Source organism: Lontra canadensis, unplaced genomic scaffold (assembly GCF_010015895.1).
Source record: "Lontra canadensis isolate GAN:19392208 unplaced genomic scaffold, GSC_riverotter_1.0 scaffold57, whole genome shotgun sequence".
In the NCBI taxonomy this organism is placed as follows: Eukaryota; Metazoa; Chordata; class Mammalia; order Carnivora; family Mustelidae; genus Lontra; species Lontra canadensis.
The window spans coordinates 5,496,542-5,518,793 of record NW_022631051.1 but is presented as its reverse complement, the minus strand read 5'-3'; the positions used below and the strand labels follow the sequence as shown (position 1 = coordinate 5,518,793).

General features: G+C 34.7%; 1 protein-coding gene across 5 annotated transcripts in view; it reads right to left on the bottom strand.

Annotated features, from left to right (window-relative positions):
* The window catches only part of ANKRD12 (ankyrin repeat domain 12), a 131,115-nt gene that overhangs the window by 25,049 nt on the left and 83,814 nt on the right, over positions 1–22,252 (bottom strand). The window contains exon 2 of one of the 5 annotated variants that reach the window (XM_032875750.1): positions 15,418–15,497. The exons of the other annotated variants lie outside the window; for them this stretch is intronic. Within the exon in view, the coding sequence (XP_032731641.1) occupies positions 15,418–15,481 (64 nt within the window). The 5' untranslated portion in view covers positions 15,482–15,497. The remainder of the gene's footprint in view (positions 1–15,417; positions 15,498–22,252) is intronic. 5 annotated transcript variants of the gene reach the window in all.

Genomic DNA, 22,252 nt, shown 5'->3' with positions numbered 1-22,252 from the left:
AATTTTTTTTAAAGTTCACTAATAGAGGGTATGCCTCAGTGATTCATTCAGTCAGTTAAGTGTCCAGCTCTGGATCTCAGCTCAGGTCTTGATCTCAGGGTCGTGAGCTGTGCTGAGCCCTGTGCTGGGCTCCTTGCTGGGTGCAGAGCCTATTTTATATCTATATAGTTATATATCTAGTTAACTAATAGGTATAAATAACACATCACTATTTTTTTTGATTACTGGTGTGGCTTATTTTGCCATGTGTTTGTATTTCCTCCTGTGTAATGTCACTTTATAATTTCTTTAGCCTACTTTCCTCTGGTCTTTTGTCTATGCATATTAATATATTATTTAATACATTAAATACATTACTTGAATCATACCACACATACAATCTCATGTATGTTTTATTATATTGTAGTGCTTACCTTGAATATATACATTCAAGATTAAATGCAAATTCTTTAAGGGAATTATACATATGTGTACCCTAAGAGATGTAAGGTTTGTCATTTGCATTCCTGATTCATCAGCTGAAGGTAATTAAGCAATGCTTTCCAATCCAGATATACTTTTTCCCCTACGGTTCTTTTTCAAAGACTACATTTTTTAAAAAAATTTTTATTTATTTACTTGACAGATAGAGATCACAAGTAGGCAGAGAGGCGGGGGTGGGGGGGAGGGAGTGGTGGAGGGGAAGCAGGCTCCCTGCTGAGCAGAGCACCTGACTCGGGGCTCAATCCCAGGACCCTGGGATCATGACCCGAGCCGAGGGCAGAGGCTTTAACCCACTGAGCCATCCAGGTGCCCTTCAAAGACTGCATTTTTAAAAGTAACAACAACAACAAAGTGTAGGTTTTAAAGTGAGAAAGTTAGGTTGACACTAATTAGTGTCCATGAGGAGTGTGGCATTACTACAGTGAAGGACTGTAACCTGGCTCTGGTCAATGAGCTGCATGCACCCACTGGGCTCGCTCCACTGCAGGGTGGTCCTCAGCAGCTGGTGGCAATAACCCTGCACTGCTCTCATGAAGCTGGGGAGTGTGATCTCAGCAAAGGTAGTACATCTCCCTGATATCATTTCACTTGCAGACCAGGCTGAAAAATCTCTTTTCTTCCTTAAGTGACCCCTAAACCTTTTGATTTAACAGGAACATAGGGCTGGTCTTGCAATTACAGTGTGGAAGTCACTTTCAAAAAAAAAAAAAAAGTAGGTTTTTGCCTTTTTTAGGAGGTGATCACTTACAGTGAGAAAATCACCTAGACTCTCCAAATCCTCAAATTCTTGTAGTCGAATGGCATGGCTATCATTATACTGTTATTTTCCATTTTGTTCCAATCTTTTAGTCTTTAATTATCTACTTAATCAGTAAATTTGAATTTGTATTTAAAACACATATCAAATTATTTCTGACAAAAAGGTCCTTTGTTAATGTTTGGGGCACCTGGGTGGTTCAGCTAGTTAGGTGTCTGACTCTCGATTTCAGCTCAGGACATGATCTTGGGGTTATGAGATTGAGCCCTACATTAGGCTCTGTGCTGAGCATGAAGCCTGCTTAAGATTCTCTCCCTCCCTCTCTCTCTGCCCTTCCCCTGAGCTCATTCACATTCACTTGTTCACTATCTGAGAGAGAGGCCTTGGGGTAGGGCCAGTAGGAGAGGGAGAAACAGAGTCCCTGATGAGGAGGGAGCAGGAGAACATGGGGCTCAATCCCAGGACCCTGGGATCATGATCTTTGCTCTCTAAATTAAAAAAAAAAAAAATTAATGTTTATCACCTCAAACAATTTTATTTGGGAAACTAGTAGGGAAAATGAGAAATACAAAGGTTAAGCAATCATTCAAGCATTTAATTTTTCATTAAAGCGTTTTCTTCTCCATAAAAAAAATGCTAAATAATATGAGAAAGGTTAATTGGTTAAAAACACTTAAATACATTTGAAATTTGCCCTTATATTTCTCAACGCATGTTTAGATAATTTGCAACAAACACTAGTGACACTTACAGAATAATTAAATGTTATCTGAGGTCAATATTATCCTTAGGCTTGACTTTTTCCCTACTGAGGCTACCACACATTTCCATCTTTTCTTGTATGGTATCCAAAAAAGGGGCAGCAAAACTAGCACATGTGACCAATGCAGAGAGATGATAATATATAAATTCCTCTTTCAAAATCTCTCCAAAACCACCAATGTGCATTTGACAAACCAATTACATCACAATCTAGTAAGAAATTCAGTAGAGTCTGGACTTTGAAAATGTCTAAATTATAATAACTTTTAGGTAACATATACTTATTCTAATGCCACATATATTCTCAGAGTGGATGATAATGATGATATAAAACTAAACACACCATGACCCTAAAATTTGAACTTATAGTGAAGTTCACGTTTCTACTTTTCCTTAGAGCTTCAGATGCCTAACTTGGACATTCTTAGACTCCTTCCAACCATCCTAACTCAAAATTGAGGATGTTCAACTCCTTACTTTCTCTTCCGAAGCTTTCCTTTAGCTGCTTAAAGCCACTATTTCCCACTTCTGTAGCATACCATATCAATCCACTTACTCCAACTGAAAACCTCTGAGCCATTTTTAACATTCTCAATTCCTCAACTTCCAAAATTAACTGTTCAGAGTTTCAATCTCTGGACTATCTCTTAAATCCATCTTCTATTCCCCCTACCACTGTTCCAGCTCAGTTTCTCATCATATTCTGCCTAAATCAGTTATCACCTTAACCACAATGTGGCCAGCATTACAGAACATATTATGTCTCTTCTCATCCGAGGGCTCCCTACTCGAGGATAAAATAAAAACTCCACAGATGATGGTATGAGACTTTTGAAAATCCAAAACATTATCTCTCCTACTACCATTTATTCATAACAGCAATTAGTATTCCTATTTAAGAGACATATAAACAGAGTCTGAGCCAGGTAAGTAGTTTGTCCAAGGTTACCTCATCCTTAGGAAATGTAGCCCAGGATTTTTTGTCCAACTTCACAGTATTTTCTACATTGGCTCCCACCTCTCATTTCTCCCTATTTGCATTAGCCAGACTAGTGTATTCTACTCATTCTTCAAGTTTACATGCATATATATTTATGTGTATTCTGATCAGTTGCTCTTTAGTATTTCCCAACTACTTAACTAGAAGATATTTTAGATTAGAGGTCAGGGGGATGAGTACTTCAAGAATTTATAAATAGGAAGGGCTTGGGGTAGTCACCTATTATAGGGAGGGTGTTGGGTAGGGGACTTGAAGCTATGTTTGCACTGGCATTTATAGAGATTACTTATGTTTATATGGAATGGTTTGGAAAGAGCTATATTTAGTTTCTCATTTATCCTTTGGGAACATCACTTCCAAAAGGTGACTTTTAAGAAAAATCTGTTATTCTCATCACCTGGGATATGGGAGGTTAAAGACTTTCTCCAAAAAAGGCAAAGGGCAAAGGGAAGGCTATCTGCTTCACTATATCCTCAATGCATTCCACCTATTCTAGATGAGAAGTGCTTAAATACACACATGCACAAGATTCAGCTTCCTAGAACCCTACAGTAATATATTACTTTATTTTTAACAGCATCTGCCTAAATCTGTAGCATCCAGGGAATGAAAAACTTGTATTTTATGTTTGTGAGATGAAGGATGTTAGGGATGGGAGTGTGCTTACTAAGAAAAAAATGGCCTACTTACGGAATTTGAGACTCCTTTGGGGGAAAGTAACCTTCAATGAGGTAGCTGTAATTTTCTGCTTGTTTTCCACATTATTCAACAGATTTTTTTTTAAAAGATTTTATTTGTTTATTTGACAGAGAGAGATCACAAGTAGGCAGAGAGGCAGGCAGAGAGAGAGAGGGAAGCAGGCTCCCTGCTGAGCAGAGAGCCCAATGTGGGGCTCGTTCCCAGGACCCTGGGATCATGACCTGAGCCGAAGGCAGAGGTAACCCACTGAGCCACCCAGGTGCCCCTATTCAACAGATATTTTAAACGTAAGTCTATGACTTACACTTGGGAACTTCCACTATACCATATAGTAGGTGCTTAATAAGTATAGAATAAATACACAAAGAGGGTGTTTTAGAACTACATTAAGAAATCCAGAAATCAAATGGGAATACATATGGTAGAACAGGAGGACTGTAAAAAGGGATATAAACATGAAATACAAATTTACTCACTCTACAAGTCTGTATAGCATCCAGGTGGCAAATGATGCTGCCACTGATACTATCTGGGTAATTCATTGCTGATGTCCCTTTTAAACTCAGCAATTTGAAGAGGTGGCAAGTATTTCATCCACATGCCATTAGTTCCCATATCACCTGTCATGTGGAGCACAGCTCTGTTCTTTGATTTGCTTTAAGCCACCTTGAATTTTCATACAGCTTGCACTTTCACACATTATCCACTAACATGCCTATCTTCCTATATTGATCTCCTGCTCTTATGTATCAGTTGCTGAACTATTTTAGTCAGCCCGAAATTTATTTTTAAGCAATAGCACCATTTTTATATAGTGTTTATACAGTTATTTGAATACATATGTATTTTGTTTGTATTTATCAGAAAAACTGATGATACTGGTAACACCACAATTAAGACAGAAACTGAACGGATGTAATAAAAATAGCAAATCTTTAGCCTCCTTCAGCTCAGTGAAGACTGTTCAATTGCAAAGAAAAGGAAAATTAGAGAACCCACATGAAATACTAGATATATGTACACCGTGTTGATATTCTAAAAAGCAGTGATGAAAATAAGGTTTTAAAATTAAGGGCAAAATCATCATATATATATATATATATAGATATATATATATATACACACACACACACACACACACACTAACACACACATATATATACATATATGTATATGTATATATATTTTTTAATTTATTTGACAGAGAGAGAGAGCATGCACATGCAGGGGGAGAGGGAAAAGCAAGCTCCCCTGCACAGCAGGGGGAGCCCAATGTGGGACTCCATCCCAGGAACCTGTGATCATGACCTGAGCCAAAGGTAGTGACTTAACCAGCTGAGCCACCCAGACACCCAGCATGTAAAATATCTTGATAATTTATATGAGGAGTTGATGCCAGTACCGCTAGAAATTAGTTTCAAAAGAAACCCAATGTTCACCCCAGTCTTGACCAAAATTAAGAAAATTGATCAGAGCCATTAAAATCATCTGCTCAACCTCCAGCAAAATTTCTTTGTAATAACTGCAAGCAACTTTTCCTTCTCAATGTTAAAGCCAGTTTACCACTAAACTCACTGTAGATAAACTATGAAAATTTGGAATCAGGCAAGATAATAAGTGGGAAAATAATCTTCCTTAAATGAAATCATGGAGATGCAATGAGCAAAATCCAGACTTTGAGAAAATTTACCCACAAATGATCAGGGTATTTCAACACAAAATTGCAAGAATGTACGAATGCAAGGAAACTATCTACAGATTAGAAGATACTTGAGATATATAACCCAATTTTCAATACATGGACTTTATTTGGGTTCTGACTTTAAAAAAGTCAAAGAAAAAAACCTTTTGATTTTATGAGGCAATCAGAACTGGATAGTTAATATTAAAATTTAACAATACCTGGATATTAAATAGTAATAACATTTAGTTTAGGTATGATAATGGTATTGTGATTATGTTTAAAGTAAAAGGCTCTTTTACAGATACCTACTGAAACATTTTCTAGTGAAAGGACTTCAAAATGATGGGGTATGAAAGAATGGAGAGAGGCAAAACAAGTTAGTCAGAAGGTGGTAATTAGTAAAACTGGGTCATAAATACATATGGGTTCATAATACTGTTCTACTTCTGCATATATTTGAAAAATTTGATAATAAAGGTAAAATTATTAATTTGTTTACAATTACACTATAATCTATTTAAAAATGTTTTTAAAAATGAATACATCATACAATATACAGAATAAAATTAAAAGCCCTAAACCTATATAGTTGAGTTTTTTTTTTTAAAGATTTCTATTTATTTATTGGACAGAGAGAGAGATCACATGTAGGCAGAGCAGTAGGGAGAGATAGAGTGGGAAGCAGGCTCCCCGCTGAGCAGAGAGCCTGATGCAGGGCTCGATCCCAGGACCCTGTTATCATGACCTGAGCTGAAGGCAGAGGCTTAACCCACTGAACCACCCAGGTGTCCCAGTTTTGTTTTGTTTTTTTTTTTTTTTTTAAGATTTTATTTATTTATTTGAGACAGAAAGTATGAGCATGAGAGACAGAGAGAGATCATGAGCAGGGGGGAAGGGTAGAGGGAGAAGCAGACTCCCTGCTGAGCAGGAAGCCTCATGTGGGACTCAATCCCAGGATCCTGGATCATGACCTGAGTCAAAGGCAGATGAGCCACCCAGGTGCCCAGGGATTTTTTGTTTTTTTTTTGTTTTTTTTAATAAATAATTTTCTTAGTACCAAATCAGGTAAAATGTAAGCACGTTTTTAGGAATCTTGTATGTATGAAAATGTAAACTTTCATTAAAGATTTTAAATTTATGAATGGTAGAATCTACGGCAAAAAGCAAAAACACCAGCTATTATATTTTACTTTCAGAACCCTCTTTGTAGCCACATTTGTAGTCACATTCAAACACAATGAAATGACTCTGATCACAGCACACTTTGTAACAGTTATCATTAAGTCAAACATACAGTAGACGCATATTTTGGCTTTATGCTGATATCAGGATCATTAGACTCGGAAATTTTCATACCCAGTGACAATCAGCATGGTACAATGGAAAAGTACAAGGATTCTGTCCTAGGTTCGAATCTTTGCTCTGCCACTTAACAGTCAGTAATCTAATGTTAAGGTTTAACTCACAGGGCTATTTTGGGTATTAGATGAATTTACATAATGTGCCTAGCGTATCCTGGTACATACCATGCATGTGATTACATATTAACTCACCGCTTAGGTAAGAAGAGAAAAATGTATCGTTAAATTAAAAGTACTTAAATAAAACCAAATTCAATAAAGCACATGTTAACTTAAAAAGCCAAAACTGAATCCCGTAACTTTTCATATTTAATTTAATATCAGAAAATTTAAGACAAAAAGATTCAAGTTGACTCCAGGAACTTACTTCACTTACTACAGGGCTACAATGGAGGTATGTGTCCTTCAGAATGAAGGCAACAGAAACCACTAGTATTTCAAGTAAAAAAATGGACATATGTAGACCAAGACTTTTCCTGGGGTAAGGAGGAGGCACAGGTAGAGGCAGTGAGGGGAAAGAAGAAATAGAGTGAACCAAGGAACAATTTTCTTATATTAGTGTCTGGTGGAATTTATATTTTTAAACATAAAAGTACTAGTCATAAAAAGACAATTACTTACGTAAAAGGTTTTTTAGTATTCCTCAAAGAAGGGAAGGGAAATGGGAATGGGACTAGAGATGGGGAGACACAATTATGTAATTGTTTCATTTGTTAATTGCAATTTAATGCCATTATAAGATGATATTCTACAATGGTTAAGTCATTACAGAATGATTTAAAGCAAGTGTTTCTTCTACAACTTAATAAGTAGATGAGAATTTTTGTTGAAAATAATCCATGGGGAAAGTTTAAAATACTGTATTTATGAAAGCCTACAAATTACCTCATTCATTTTTGTACCCACCCTGTATGTCTAGGATACTACTCTGTAATAATGTTAAGAATAAATCTGTCCATGACCATATAGTTAATAAGTGGCAGAGCTAGGTCTTCAAACCCATTTCTCTGATTCTAATATTAGTACTCATTATCATCATGCTGTTACTTCTGAGTACATAAAAACTCTAAATACTGTCAAGATGAACTATACAACCAGATGAACACCCAGTAAAACCATGCCATAATTTATAAACATGCATATGAATACCTTCTACTTCTATATGTTTATTTCATGATTGAGTATATCAAGAAAATAACTATCACAAAAACCTAGGCTCTACAATAAAGCACTATATTAAATGGGATTTACTGTTAATCTAACATGTAAAATATCTGAATTGAGAAAGTAACAATTAGTGGTGTTAAACATACCCACCTGAGATTAAAGCTGAATTTCAAATAGGAACTCACTATCTATTTTCTGCATGATTTTGAGATATTCACATCTTAGAACCAATATCTTCATTTATATACTCCAAAAATACATGAAATAAAGAGATTAAACACACCTCACTCACGACTATTAACACAATTTATAAAGGAAAAGAAGTCAGGGGATGGGGAAGATGGGTGAATGTAGTTGAAGCGTACAAGTTTCCAGTTACGACTAAGTTCTGAGGGTATGATGTACAGTATGAGGACTACAGTTAACAAAACTGTATTGTACATTTGAAAGTTGCTAAAAGTAGATTTTAAAAGTTCCCACCACACACGCAAAAAATTGTAACTGTGTGAGGCACGGATGTGTCCTCTAACCTTACTGTGGTAATTCTTCAGTATACACATACATATATCAAATCATTACACTGTACACTTACACAATGTTCTATGTCTATTGTATCTCAAAAAGCTAGAAATTTAAAAATACAGGAAATACAGCCATGCTGTGCCTACCTTAAATGACTATAAACCTATGAACTTGATTAGATTTTTCATCTTTATAATGGTAAATACAAATGACATTTTTAAAGATCAGAAAACTACAATTATTATATAAGTATGGTTCTCAATATATCATTTTAAGTAACTGGATATGTCTAATATGGTAACCTTATTTCAGATTTTCGCTTCCTTTTTTTTTTTTTTTTTAAGATTTTATTTATTTGAGAGAGAGAGAGACATAGTGAGAGAGGGAACACAAGCAGGGGGAGTGAGAGAGGGAGAAGCTGGCTTCCTGCCGAGCAGGGAGCCCAATACAGGGCTCGATCCCAGGCCTGGGATCATGACTTGAGCCGAAGGCAGACAGTTAATGACTGAATTACCCAGGCACCCCAGAATTTCACTATTTTTAAAACTAGTATTTATCAAGTGTACTCTGTACCGGTTGATACTCTACTTGCATTCATATATTAATTCATTTAATCTTTGTTTACCACACCTCTATGAGGTCTGTACTGTAATCTCTATTTTACAGATGTGGAACTTAGCACCTAAAGGTTAACTAACTTGCCCCAATCAGAGAGATCAAATCTAGGTAGTATGGAATAATAAAATCTGAACTTTATTATTTAAACAGCCATTTCAAAAAGAATAGAAAAAAATGCTTTATGACTTGATTTCCATTACCAAAATATCTACAGTGTGTGTGTGTGTGTGTGTGTGTGTGTAATGTACTCAACAGAACTCAAACAGAACTAAGTATTCTTTTAACACAAGGAATATTACTTTAAAAAAAAACACAACCCAAACTTTACATTTGGAATGGTGTTTGCTTACATGTCATTTTTATTCAGTGATGGGCTAATGCATAAAAATTTCTAAGCTATACTTCTTTGGTAATCTTATTTATTATAAAGATTGTTTTCATTTCAATTATTTTCAAGTGGCATTTATCGTTCTTTTATTATAAAGGTGAAACAGTTCATGATAGAAAACTGAGATGGGTGAAGAAAAAAAAAATCTATAAAAAAATCCTACCACCCAAGAGAATCATTCTTCAGTACCTATTTAAAGTACTACATTTGATTTTAACTTAGAAATAATAAAGGGAACATAATTTCTGAACTTCAGATCTGTTCTCTTGATTCTTCTAAATTACCTGACCAACAGACTCTTCTAAATTACCTGAAATGGCTCTTACTGCCATTTCAGAAATCATGCACACGCTCCATGAGCACCCCAAAATCATGTCACATTTTAGCCTGCTTTATAATTAGGCCCGGAATTGCTCATGTTTTATTTTCCCTGAAGTTTTCACCTTTACTCTTATTCATCAGCTCAGACAATATGCCTTCATATCAATAATACCAGACACAGTGAACTCTCAGAATCTAATTCATGCAATATGTGTATTGTTATCTACTATTTTCTTGATAACATTCCTCATAAAGCTGACATTTTGTTTAAAAATATGCTAATTGCTCATTGCTGTCACTCTGGAATTTTTCACCAAAATCCCGAGTTAGTCTTTGTATCTTCCTTTTAGACTTGTATTTTGTGTCACTGAAGAGTAAAAATATAAGTAGTTTTTTTTTCAGAAAAAGAACAGAAAGCATATCCGAGGTTTTTCTTTACACTTGAGTGATAGTTGGGTGGGAATGGAATTCTGAGTTCAAAATAGTATTTCACAGAATGCTGTAACTATAGCTACACCTGTCCTTTTTTTTTTTTTTTTTTTTTTTTTTTTAAAGATTTCACCTATTTATTTGTCAGAGAGCAAGAGAGAGAACACAAGCAGGGACAGCAGCAGGCAGAGGGAGAAGTAGTCTCCCTGCTGAGTAAGGAGTCCGATTCGGGGCTTGATCCGAGGACCCTGAGATCATGACCCGAGTTGAAGGCACATGCCTAACTGACTGAGCCACCCAGGTGCCCGTCCACCTGTCTTCTAAAACATTTAAGAATGAGAAACCTGATGACACTCTCTTTCCTTTGTAGGTAACATGTTTCCCCGTGATTCCGGGAGCTTATAGGATTAAAAAAAATCTTTATCCTTGAAGTTGTGATGTATCTAGATGTGGGTTTTTGTTTTTGTTTTTCCCCTTCTTTCTATTCTTTAAATTTTCCCTTTGATCCACAAACATAAATCTTTCTTTAAAGGACATTTTCTTCAACTAAAAAATTTATTTTCTTCTTAGCATTTGCTCTTTTTTAAGATGAACACTATATTATCCTGGGCATGTGTTTTGTTTGTTTGTCTTTATCATTTTCCTCATATTTTCAATGTCTTTTTAAAAATGTTTTATACACTGTTCTTCTCTTTCATCTCAAGATCTTCGGCAATATCCAGTCTGTTTTTTAGTCCTGTACAGAGTATTTATTTTGAGTAATGATAAGTATTTTGAATTCCAAGGACTTTCCAGGTCTACTTTTTCACCACAGCCTTTTGTTGTTATGGTTAGTAGACTGATTGCCCTCCAAGGATCTCCAAGAATAACAAGAAGAATTTATCCTCCTGCTTTCTATTATTATTTATATTTTCTAAGACCAATTTTTCTGTTTGTTCATCTTGGTCCTTCTTGTCTTTAATTCACCTGACTTTCCTTAAATCCATTTTTCTTTTTGTACTGATAACAGGGAAAACTCATTTCTTCAGCAGTTTTCTGGTGGATCTCTACAACAGGCCTCTCCTCCTCTGAGAAGACTTTGCAATGATCTGTGCTCTCTCTATAATCTGTGCTCAGTCTTTTGCTGAGACTGTTTCCTGAAAAAACTGATTCTAAGTTTCAGAGATTCTCTGGGACTTCAATAAAGGAGTACTTCACAGCTGCTGCAGGCCTCTCATACATATTTTGGGTTGCTCCTTTGCTCTGTAATAGTTCACTAACCACATCTAATATATTTAAGGACTAATTATATAAATTCTTTATATTATATAGTTAAAGAAGTAACACTAAAAAAAATATAAACCTGCATTTTAGTAAACAAATCATTACAGTTTTCGTATCCCTAAACTAATTGAGAACTGTAGCTCAGAGACCAGGAAATAAAACATTAGGTAATTTTACATAGTCTCTTGTAAATCTCAACTTCTAAGCCACAATATTCCTAAGTAAAGTTTAGGTATTTTAAAGATTGTATTTTTAAGTCATCTCTACACCCAACGTGGGGGCTTGAACTTACAACCCCAACATCAAGAGTTGCACGCTTTGGGCCAGCTGGGCACCCCAAAGTTTGGTATTTTAATTCTGCTTTATAGAAGAGCAGTCATACATCTATCTAGAAATAAGTATGCCAAATGAGGACATATTTTCACTGTATTTCTATAGTAATAGATATAGGTAAGAGAATTATAGTCAAGAGTTTAGGGGTGAGCTGGGGAAGGAAGAGAATATAATCAACAGTTGAAAATACTAAGTCTAAAAGCAAAATCTACATAGGAAATAAAATCAAGTACCACAACACTCTGTATACTCCCTCACTTAATTATAATTAGTTATACACATTGCCTTCCTACTAAAATGTCAGTAACACAGAAACTACTTCTATAAAGTATAAATTGATCAAGATTTTTCTCCTAAAAATAAGACTAGTATCACTACAAAAATTTTGAGGTCACTAAAGGAAACTGACAAAATCACCCAGTCTCAGCTAATTCCATAACAAATATATATATATATATATAATATACAATTACACTGTATGTGTGTGTATCTCTGTGTGTATACATATATATATATATATATATAGATAGATAGATAGATAGATAGATGTATGTTTATTACATGGAGGTCCTTTTAACCATGACTAGATAAAACATTTTTCTGCAGACAGGATGATATAGCTAACGCTGAACTCATTCAAATATAAGCATTTTTTTTTTTAAGTCAAAATTCTTTAAGGGTTCTGCCCAAATGTACCTTTTACAGAGTTTGTCTTAAATATTCAGTAATATCTCAACTACCATAATTATGTGACAGACTCACTTTAAGTTGCTAGACAGTGGTAGAAATAATTTGTAATAAAAACCATCAAGCTAACATACTAACAAAAAACCTATTAGTTTCATATTTATGATAAATAATTTTACATATTTTGGGCAAATACACTTGAAATATCTTTACTACTATATGCACATGAACTTCAAAGAGGGATATTTAGCAGACTATTATTTTATGTAACATAAAATTTAAAGGCTTATAAAGTATTCATTTGCAGACATCCAAAAAACATCTCAGCTGCAACAACAATTCTCCACTTATTTTTCCTGATACAGGAGTAAGTAAAAATGTAGAACTGTGTAATTTTTATAGACACTGCTAAAAACGTTATCTATAGTAAATGGTAATTTAGTTAATTTTGTTTCCTTTTTCTCCACTTAACAAACTTTGACATATATATTTTTCTTTAAAAAACACTCCGTGTAGAATTAAAAATTCTTAAGCTCTGGAACTAGGTTGCTATAATTAAAATTAAGACATGGTAAAATCTGTATTGATTTGAAAGTACTGCGTTTCAAATAAGAGAAGTGTAGAGGCTTTTTGTTTGTTTAGGATTCAGGAAGAAGCAGCTGGTGATATTTAGAAGAAAGTTTGAAAAATTAAAATTCAGAACTCTGTGTATAAAGTGTACCATATATGTCACAAAGCAGAGGAGAAAAAGCAAAGCATGCAAAAAACTATGCAAATCACTACGGAATTTCTTCTGGTCATTAAATCAAAGAATATTTCATTGCCTATCATGCTGTATGCTCAGCCCTCCATACATAATGGTTACCTAAGTGTCTTTCACTTCCTCTGAACACTGGTACTATAGGGATATGTGAAAAATAAAGGGTGCTGAACACCCACACTGTGCTTGCTACCACTCAACAATGTCAGAAAAAGATTTAACCAAAGGTTGCTAACAGTCCTAATTAAAATAAGGTTCTTGGGTTATAAATGGATTATAATTTTCCAAACTTGACCTAACCCACTTCCTAACATTTATATTGGAAGTGACTTAAAAATGCCATTCGGAAAGCAAGAAGATAAAATATTCTTTACATCTTAAACAGAAAAATCCTAATTTTAAGTAGACTAATAGGCAAACTCCTTTACCCTATAAAATGCTCTATCAAGTCTAAATTCCTAATGATCAAGTATATTGATAAATATTTTTAACACTCTAAAATCATCTTGGGTAATTTCTTCCTGTAGATATCTTCATACTTCTAAGATTAAAAGGCTTGCTTTAAAACTTCCTAAGGTGATGCTTCTTCCTATGTTAAACAATTAATATCACATAATCCATTTTAAAAAAATTCTGGTATATTTTGACTTAAATAATTAGGTTTTTTGATCTCTTGATTTGTTAACTGTTATAATTCCATATATGCATGCATCAACCAGTCATATTTTCATAGCTCCTGAAATATAAAACTGAGGAAATGAATTTCACAAATTATGACAATATACTAGAATAGTTAACAATTTATTATTTTAATATTAAGAAAATAAGGCTTCAAAATACTGGTCATTTTGTGTATTTTATGACACAGAAATGTACTCAGTAAACACCAGTGGGTAACAATATATCACTTTTTAAAAGTTTCTTAATCTGTTTTACAGCAGATGCTAAAATGTACCTCATCTATTTATTATGATGGAGCATCTCCTTGCTTAAGTTGAAGTATGCAAGTGAGCAAAGTTTGCAGCAGCTGCTTAATAAACAAGGTCAGATTTCTGGTGGTCAAAGTACAAGAAAAAGATGCATAACTTTTCTGACAAGGATTGGTATTTTCAACTTTGTTCACTGGCCACTTTAAGTAATAAAATCAATGTCTGCATATTTGCAACAGAATCTTCACTTTGGCAATTAATGAATGTCAGAAAGTACTGGGTGGGGGCACTGTGTGACACAGAGTTACCCACTTCTGTATGACCATAATTATGTCTCATGAGCATGATACAGCTCCCTGAATACGAATGAGTCCTCGGCAGGGTAGCAAGAAGCAAATATTTGTAGCAAACACCATTATTAGAAAGAATGTCTATGCAGGAAGATAATGTGGAATAAGACTGGGAAAAGGGCAGAAGTTGGCAGGGAGGGAGGGGGGAAAGACTAAAGAATTATGCAAATTTAAAAGTGCCGCACATTTGTATACAAATAAGATGTACTAACCAGGACATGTATTCCTGCAACAATATCGTAAATGTTTGATATGTATGACATAGGACAGCTACTCAGTGTAGTCCTTCAACTGAGGCCAGTCTGCAAATTGTTTACTACTAATCTGTGAAGAAATAAGGAGCCTGCACCAAAAATGGAAAGCAATTATGTCAACTAGCACACTGCTTAGTTCAGCTGATGTTTACTCACAGCCTTTTCCCCTTTTTGAGAGAGGAAGGAATGCATTGATTTACATTCTGGCACAAGCTCCTTAACTCGAGGACCAGTAACAGTTTGTGGAACAGCTACCCTGACCTGAGTAGCACTGTCATAAAGCACAATGGCTAATGGAATAAACCATATTTAAAATGTTATGTATTTAACACCCTTTATTTCCTCCAAATTCATAAATTTCTAAAATTCAATGTCTTGGTTACATTCCCTAACTTCGCAATACTTAAAGTGTATCTGTCACATGGATCATGAGCTATACCAGATGGATAATGATGCTATCAGGCCTTACACATACAAACAGCTATGGGCAGTTACATTAACTCTCGATTACATAGTAATACATTCTAAATTTAGATCGGATGAAGTTTGATAAAGTTAAGTTTAACAAGGACCTCATGTAAATTAAGCAATAAATTGGGTATTTTCATCAGTCTTTTTCAGCAACTCCAAAATCTTTGTATGATACTTACTGACAGTTTTTGCATCATTCCTTGAGGGACTTTGATCAAGCAATAATTCAGGCACATTCATCATGTGGAAAAGAAATATTCTGAAAAATCAATACATAGTTGATGAACACATGAAATAGTCAAAATCAGTGAAAAATCAAAAAGGTTCTAGATGATGTGTTTCACTCTAGTTAAACATTTAAGTTCAAATAAGACACCTTCCCTCTTCCATGGGAAAAATTTGCTGTAATACCTTTTTCTAATGGAAAGTTTTATAATATGCTTTCACAGCTACTGTTTTCTGAAGAGACCAGAATTATAGAGTCGGTAGCCATAATAAATGGGAAAATCGACATATCATATAAAAATCTTCTAATTTTCAAATCTTATTTTCTTACTTTCTTATGAAAGCCAATGTAATTTCGGCTATTATGGAAATATGAAATTTTAAATTTTTAAATTATGAAATCAAGATGATTTCATATAGCACAAAGATGTTCAAATGACTTAGAGCTTGTAACTGGTAGATGGATATACCGTATTTTAAAAGTAGAAACTGACAGGGGTAGGTGGATGATTATGTTAGTATCTCCATTTTCTTAATGAGCTGTATCCCTAGTACTTAAACAATGTCTAACACATAATGAATGCTTCAAGATAGTTGTTAGATAACTGAACTGAAGGAAAAGAGGAAGAAGAGCTTAGGACATCTAACAAGTGACATATGTATAGCTGAATGATGCTATCAGCAACTGAGACAGGAAAAGCAAGAAAAAAGGAGTGTAAATGGAAGAAAAAGAAGTTCTAGTCAGGGCTACTGACTTCTGTGTAATTCTAAGTGGTAATATCCCGAGGGCAGCTAAATATACAAGTTGAGGCTTAAGAGAAAGACAGAGTGATATTTGAAGGCCTCCCTACATTGATGGTAATTAAAACTGTGAGTGAGGATGAAATTTACCTGTGAGAGTATGTGTCATGAAGAGTCCAGAGTAAAATCTTTGGAAAAACCAACACAGGAATGTATGGAAATGAGGAAGAAACGAAGATGAGATTCTAGAAGGAAACTAAGAAGAAACTGTCCAGGAAGCTAGATCAAAGCCAGGAGAGAATTACATCCCAAAAACCAACAATAGGAGAATTTTAGAAAGAACATGGTCAACACCGTCAAAATCTAGAGAAAGACTGAAAAGGCAGCTAAGGGATCTGGCCATTAGAAGATCATGTGTGATGTTAATAAACAGTTTCAACAGAACACTTTTCGCTGGGTCTATATCCTTTCAGATTCTGCTCCATGCTTGTAAGATTTTACACAAATATATGTATACATACAAACATACATAGAAATTTTATTTTATTTTATTAAAGATTTTATTTATTTATTTTACACAGAGAGATCACAAGCAGGCAGAGAGGCAGGCAGAGAGAGAGGAGGAAGCAGGCACCCTGCTGAGCAGAGAGCCCGATGCAGGGCTTGATCCCAGGACCCTGAGATCGTGACCTGAGCTGAAGGCAGTGGCTTAATCCACTGAGCCACCCAGGCGCCCCATACATAGAGATTTTAAAAACATTATTCATTTTACAAAAAAGAGATAGTAAGAGGATTTATCTTGATTTTTCTAACTCAAAGTATCTTATGAAAATTTCTCCAAGTAAGAGCAGTAAGACATTCTATTTTACATGGTTGTACAATAAATAGTCCATTGTATGGTCATCTACCTCAATTTATGCAACCAATCCTTTATATCACTATTTATTTTTTCTTTTGCCACTAAAAACAGGGCTGTAATAAACATGAGATATTCCCAGAAGTGTGTCTGCTAGATCAAGGAGCATACATATTTTAAAAAACATTTTTATCATGGTCAACTTTGAACTTACAAAAAAGTAGACAATATTATACTGAACCACCACGTCAGGTACCCATCACTCAGCTCCAATAGCCATCAATGTGGCCAATCCATACCTCTATTCATCCTATCCCTGTATCATTTGGAAGCACATCCTATTCAATCTATCATTTCATCTACAAATATTTCAGGACATATCTCTAAAAGATAAGGGCTGTTGTATTTTGTTAGCTGTTGTCAGACTGCTTTTCAAAAAAAACTGTGACCATTAATATATCTCTCTTTTTATCCTTTCTCCTATTAGGCAACCAGTTTTTTAAGTTGTTAGTTTATTTTTCCAGTATTTCTTTTTTTTTAAATGTAAGAAAATTTACATATTGATGCATTTTCTAAATGCTTACATGTCTGCGAGTATCTTTCTTTTACCCTGTCAGGGGAATAATACCTTGATCAGGTATACAATTTTTATGGTACAGTTCTTTTCTCTCAAGGTTCTATCTTCCATGGTTACAAGTTAGAAGTCCAATGCCAATGTGACAGTATTTCCTTGCAGATTAACTTGTCACATTCAGAACAAAGGAAATTGATCAATATATGTCTAGGGTGTGTGTGTGTGTGTGCATTTTCATTAAACTATCTGGAACTCACTGACCTTTATTATTGATGAATTCAGGCTATCTATAGCTCAGGAAAATTTTCTTCTATTTGCTTAACTGTGGACTATTCTTCACCTGTTTCCTTTTTCCCTATTAAATCCCCATACATATGTTACTCACATGTTAGATCTGTTAGGTCTCCTAGATCTAGCTAGTCTCAAAGTCTATTTTCTTTTCTTTTTTTTTTCTATTATCTTTTCTTTCAGGATTCTTTCCCTTTGTATTTTTGCTGTGTTGTGAGGATTTATTTTTACTTGATTTTCCAGTCTAATAAGTCCCAACAATGATCACTCCTCACTGGAGTTCTGCTTGCGTAGTCGTGATTTTTATTAGCTATGCCTGCATTTCCTTCAGTGTTCACTTTTATTGTTCAAATCATCTGTTTCCTCTAGTAGTTTTATTTAGTTCTATTTATTCTTTCGGTTCAGAACAATCCTTCTCTTGAATTTGCAGGCAACTCTGAAGGGCTGCTTTCCTTTGTTAGCACAGTACAACCCAATGTTAGAATGGTCAAAGCAGCAGCTTTCCTCTGAGTAGTGGAAGGTAAAGTGGCCTTCACCCCTGAGATTGCCAGTTAGCAGCTTAAGTACCAGGAGGAAGGCTCTCTGGTGTTTGATTATAGGTTTTCTCAAACTTTCCTAGTCTCAGTAATGGAGGAACTCAGCCTACAGGTTCAGCTATTCCCTGGATTTGTGGAGGCTGAAGATGAGTCCTCACATAATCCCTGAGGACCAGTAACATCTCCCCACCAATTCAAATATTTTCCGAGCAGTGTCTATGTACCACTTAAGGAGTTTATATCTATCGCATGGTGAAGAGGTGAAAATAGATTCTAAAAGCAATGCTGACACTTTTACAATTTTGCCTATAGTTTTAGTTTCATTCAGTAACATTATCACTATACCAAATACTGCTATCAACGCTTTAACCAACATTGCATTTTCTCTCCTTATTTACAACCCCCTACCCCCAATCTCCTCTTAACTACAATCAGTCTCACTTTTGGATAGGTGATCTTAAGTAACAGTGCTGATCACTTCCTAAGTGAAATAAAGGAACTATCACTATTGCTGGTCTCTCTCAAAACTACTGAAAACTTACTAGGCTTTTCCTAACGTATCAGCTTAAGAATTTCTTATTATTAAAAAACCCCTAATATCCTGGATCTTCTATGTGCCATCTATTGTGACTAGTTTTGCACAAAACTCCCCCAGAAAAGCATAAATCATCTATTAAATACATGCTCAATTTTTTAGTCTTAACTCCTTTTAAACATTTTAATTTTTCCCTATGAGTTATCCTTTATCATTTTTTTTTAAAGATTTTTTTTTTTTTTTGACAGAGAGATCACAAGCAGGCAGAGAGGCAGGCAGAGAGAGGAGGAAGCAGGCCCTGTTGAGCAGAGCGCCCGATGTGGGGCTCGATCCCAGGACCCTGAGATCATGACCTGAGCCAAAGGCAGAGGATTAACCCACTGAGCCACCCAGGCGCCCCATCCTTTATCATTTTTATGCAATCTAGATAGATTGCAGTTGAAGAACTGGAGCTGTTTGGGGTTCCCACAGTCTACATTTTGCTGGATGCAGGTCAGCATATCCCTCTTACCCTGGTATTTCCTACATGTTGCAGTTGAATCCTGAGGACTGAGAATTGGTATTCCTTCATCAAGGGGCATGCAATATTTTCTTTTTTAAAAAATTTAATGTTAGCAACTACGATCAATCCTCAATGCTTAGATATATTAACTAATTGGGGATTGCAAACAGTTAATCTTTTTTCCTCATTCTTTTGGCTGGATTAATCTTAAAAGAAAATACTTCTCACCTATAATGAGGTTACCCAATGATAAAGTTCATACAGGAAAGGCAAAATAAATATTTTTTTTCAGTTCTGCCTAATTTTTAAGATGACAAATTAGTTCTCTGATGATGCTGAATTAAAAAATTTATCTCTATAGAATCACAGATTTAAACATAAATGATGGGTTTACATTATCTATAATTAATACCCTTTTGAAACTCAAACTACCCCATCTATGGCCAGTGTGAACTGCTCTCCAAGTTGTCTCCTAAGGTTTTTTGAGAAGGTTTTGACAGTTTCCTTGGAATCTGTAATGACAAGATGTTTCTTATATTATTTCCTGTCCCAGACATAGCATCATCCTTTTTTTTTTTTTCAAGAATCCCTGGTTTTCTTTTAGTAGAAAATATTTCAAGATTAAAATCTGGGCATCAGGAATGATTATTGCTTACTCTCTTAATGTCATTACTTTTATATCCTTTCAATGGACAAAGCAAGGAAATTTTATGTATTAATACATATTTTCGATTTCATTTGGAATTAATTTCTAACTCACAAAAAGCTAGAAAGAATAAAATACTAAATACTATATATCCTTCACCCAAATTTATTATTGTTACACTCTCTTGCTTTATAATTTGTATTCTCTCTATACATGTATGTATAAATTTTCTTCCTTTGAACTATATGAAGGCAAACTATATATATGATGGCTCTTTACCCCATATACTCCAGTGAATATTTCCTAAGAAATAAGTATTTCCTAAGACATAAGGATATTCTTTGTCACCACAGTATAGTTGTCAAGTTCATAAATTTACCATCCATTTCCCTTGTTAAATGATCTAATAATGTCCTCTATAGTCACTTCCCCTCTCCAGTAGAGGATACAGCCAAGGAACACGTATTGCCTTTAATTATTATCTCTTTACATAGTCTGGAACATTTTAATCACTTTATGACATTGACATTTCTTAATCTTCCATGGCACTGGCTTTTAAAAAGAAAAAAACCAGAACATTCTTCATGGTTATGCATCACAGCCAAAATGTTATAAAAGTAATATTATAGCCTTCTCACACCATCACATCTGAAGGCACATAATGTGCATCTGTCCCTCCTTTAATGACGTTAATTTTAATCACACAGTTCAGATGATGCTAAATTTCTCTTCCCTATCATCACTGTTTCCCAGCCCCCTCCTCTCTTATAAATGTGAAAAGGCCATGTAAAGATTCTGCTCTTCATCAAAAAAATCCCCTCTAGATTATCAGCCATTAGTGATTCCTGCCCAATAATTTTTACCATAAAGGGTGTAAATGATCAGGCAGGTGTGAGAATGGACTAGGAAAGGGCTTAAGAACTTTCTGAAGTGATGGAGACAGTCTATATCTTGGTAAGATTGGACTACACAGGTCTACACATTTCTCTAAAGTCAGGATATTTCATTAAGGAAAGAATTATTAATTTCACAAGCGTAAATAATAAATACTTTATAAGTTTAATAAGACACAAAAATTGAACGCTAGTTAATGAAATGCATCAAAAAAATAAGATGGACTGTACGTAGACAGATAGGTATGTGATACTGTAATAAAGGAAATATAGTAAAAAGTTAATAACTATAAAATGTAGTTGGTGGGTAAAGGGTATTCTTTGAATTTTGCTGTATATTTGAACATTTTCATAATAAAATACTGGGATTCTAACTTTTGCACACAAAGGAAATCATCAACAAAATGAAAAGGTAATCTAGTGAATGGTAGAAAATATTCAGAAATTATAGCTCATAAAAATATCTAAAACATATAGAGAACTCATACAACTCAAAAGCAAACAATCCAATTAAAAAATGGGCAGAGGATATGAACAGGCATTTTTTTAAAGATGACATACCTGTGGCAAATAGTATACAAAAAGATGCTTAACATAACTAATTATCAGGGAAATGGAAACCACAGTGAGATATCCCCCACATACCTATAGAATGGCTATTATCAAAAAGATAAGAAATAAAAACTGTTAGCAAAGAAGTGAAAGAGATGTAGAGAAAACAGAACCCTCGTGTACTGATGGTGGGAATGTAAATTAGTGTGACCACTATGGAAAACAGTATGGAAGCTCCTCAAAAAATAAATAAATAAATAAAATAAAAGGAAATACCACAAGATCCAGCAATTCCATTTCTGGGTATTTATCTGAAGAACAAAATTACTAACTCAAAAAGATGTGCATCCCTACATTCACTACAGCATTATTTACAGTAGCCAAGATACGGAAGCAACCTAAGTATCCATCTATGGATGAATGGCTACAAATGTGGTATATGTATGTAATAAAATATTAGTCAGCCATAAAAAAGAATGAAATCTTGCCATCTGAGATAACATGGATGGACCATGAGATCATTATGCTAAGTGAAATAAGTCAGACCGAGAAAGACAAATACCATTATGATCTCACTTACATGTGGAATCTAAAAACAATACAAAACAAAACAAAAAGCCAAGTTCATTGATAACAGAGAAACACTGGGCAAAATGGGTCAAAAGG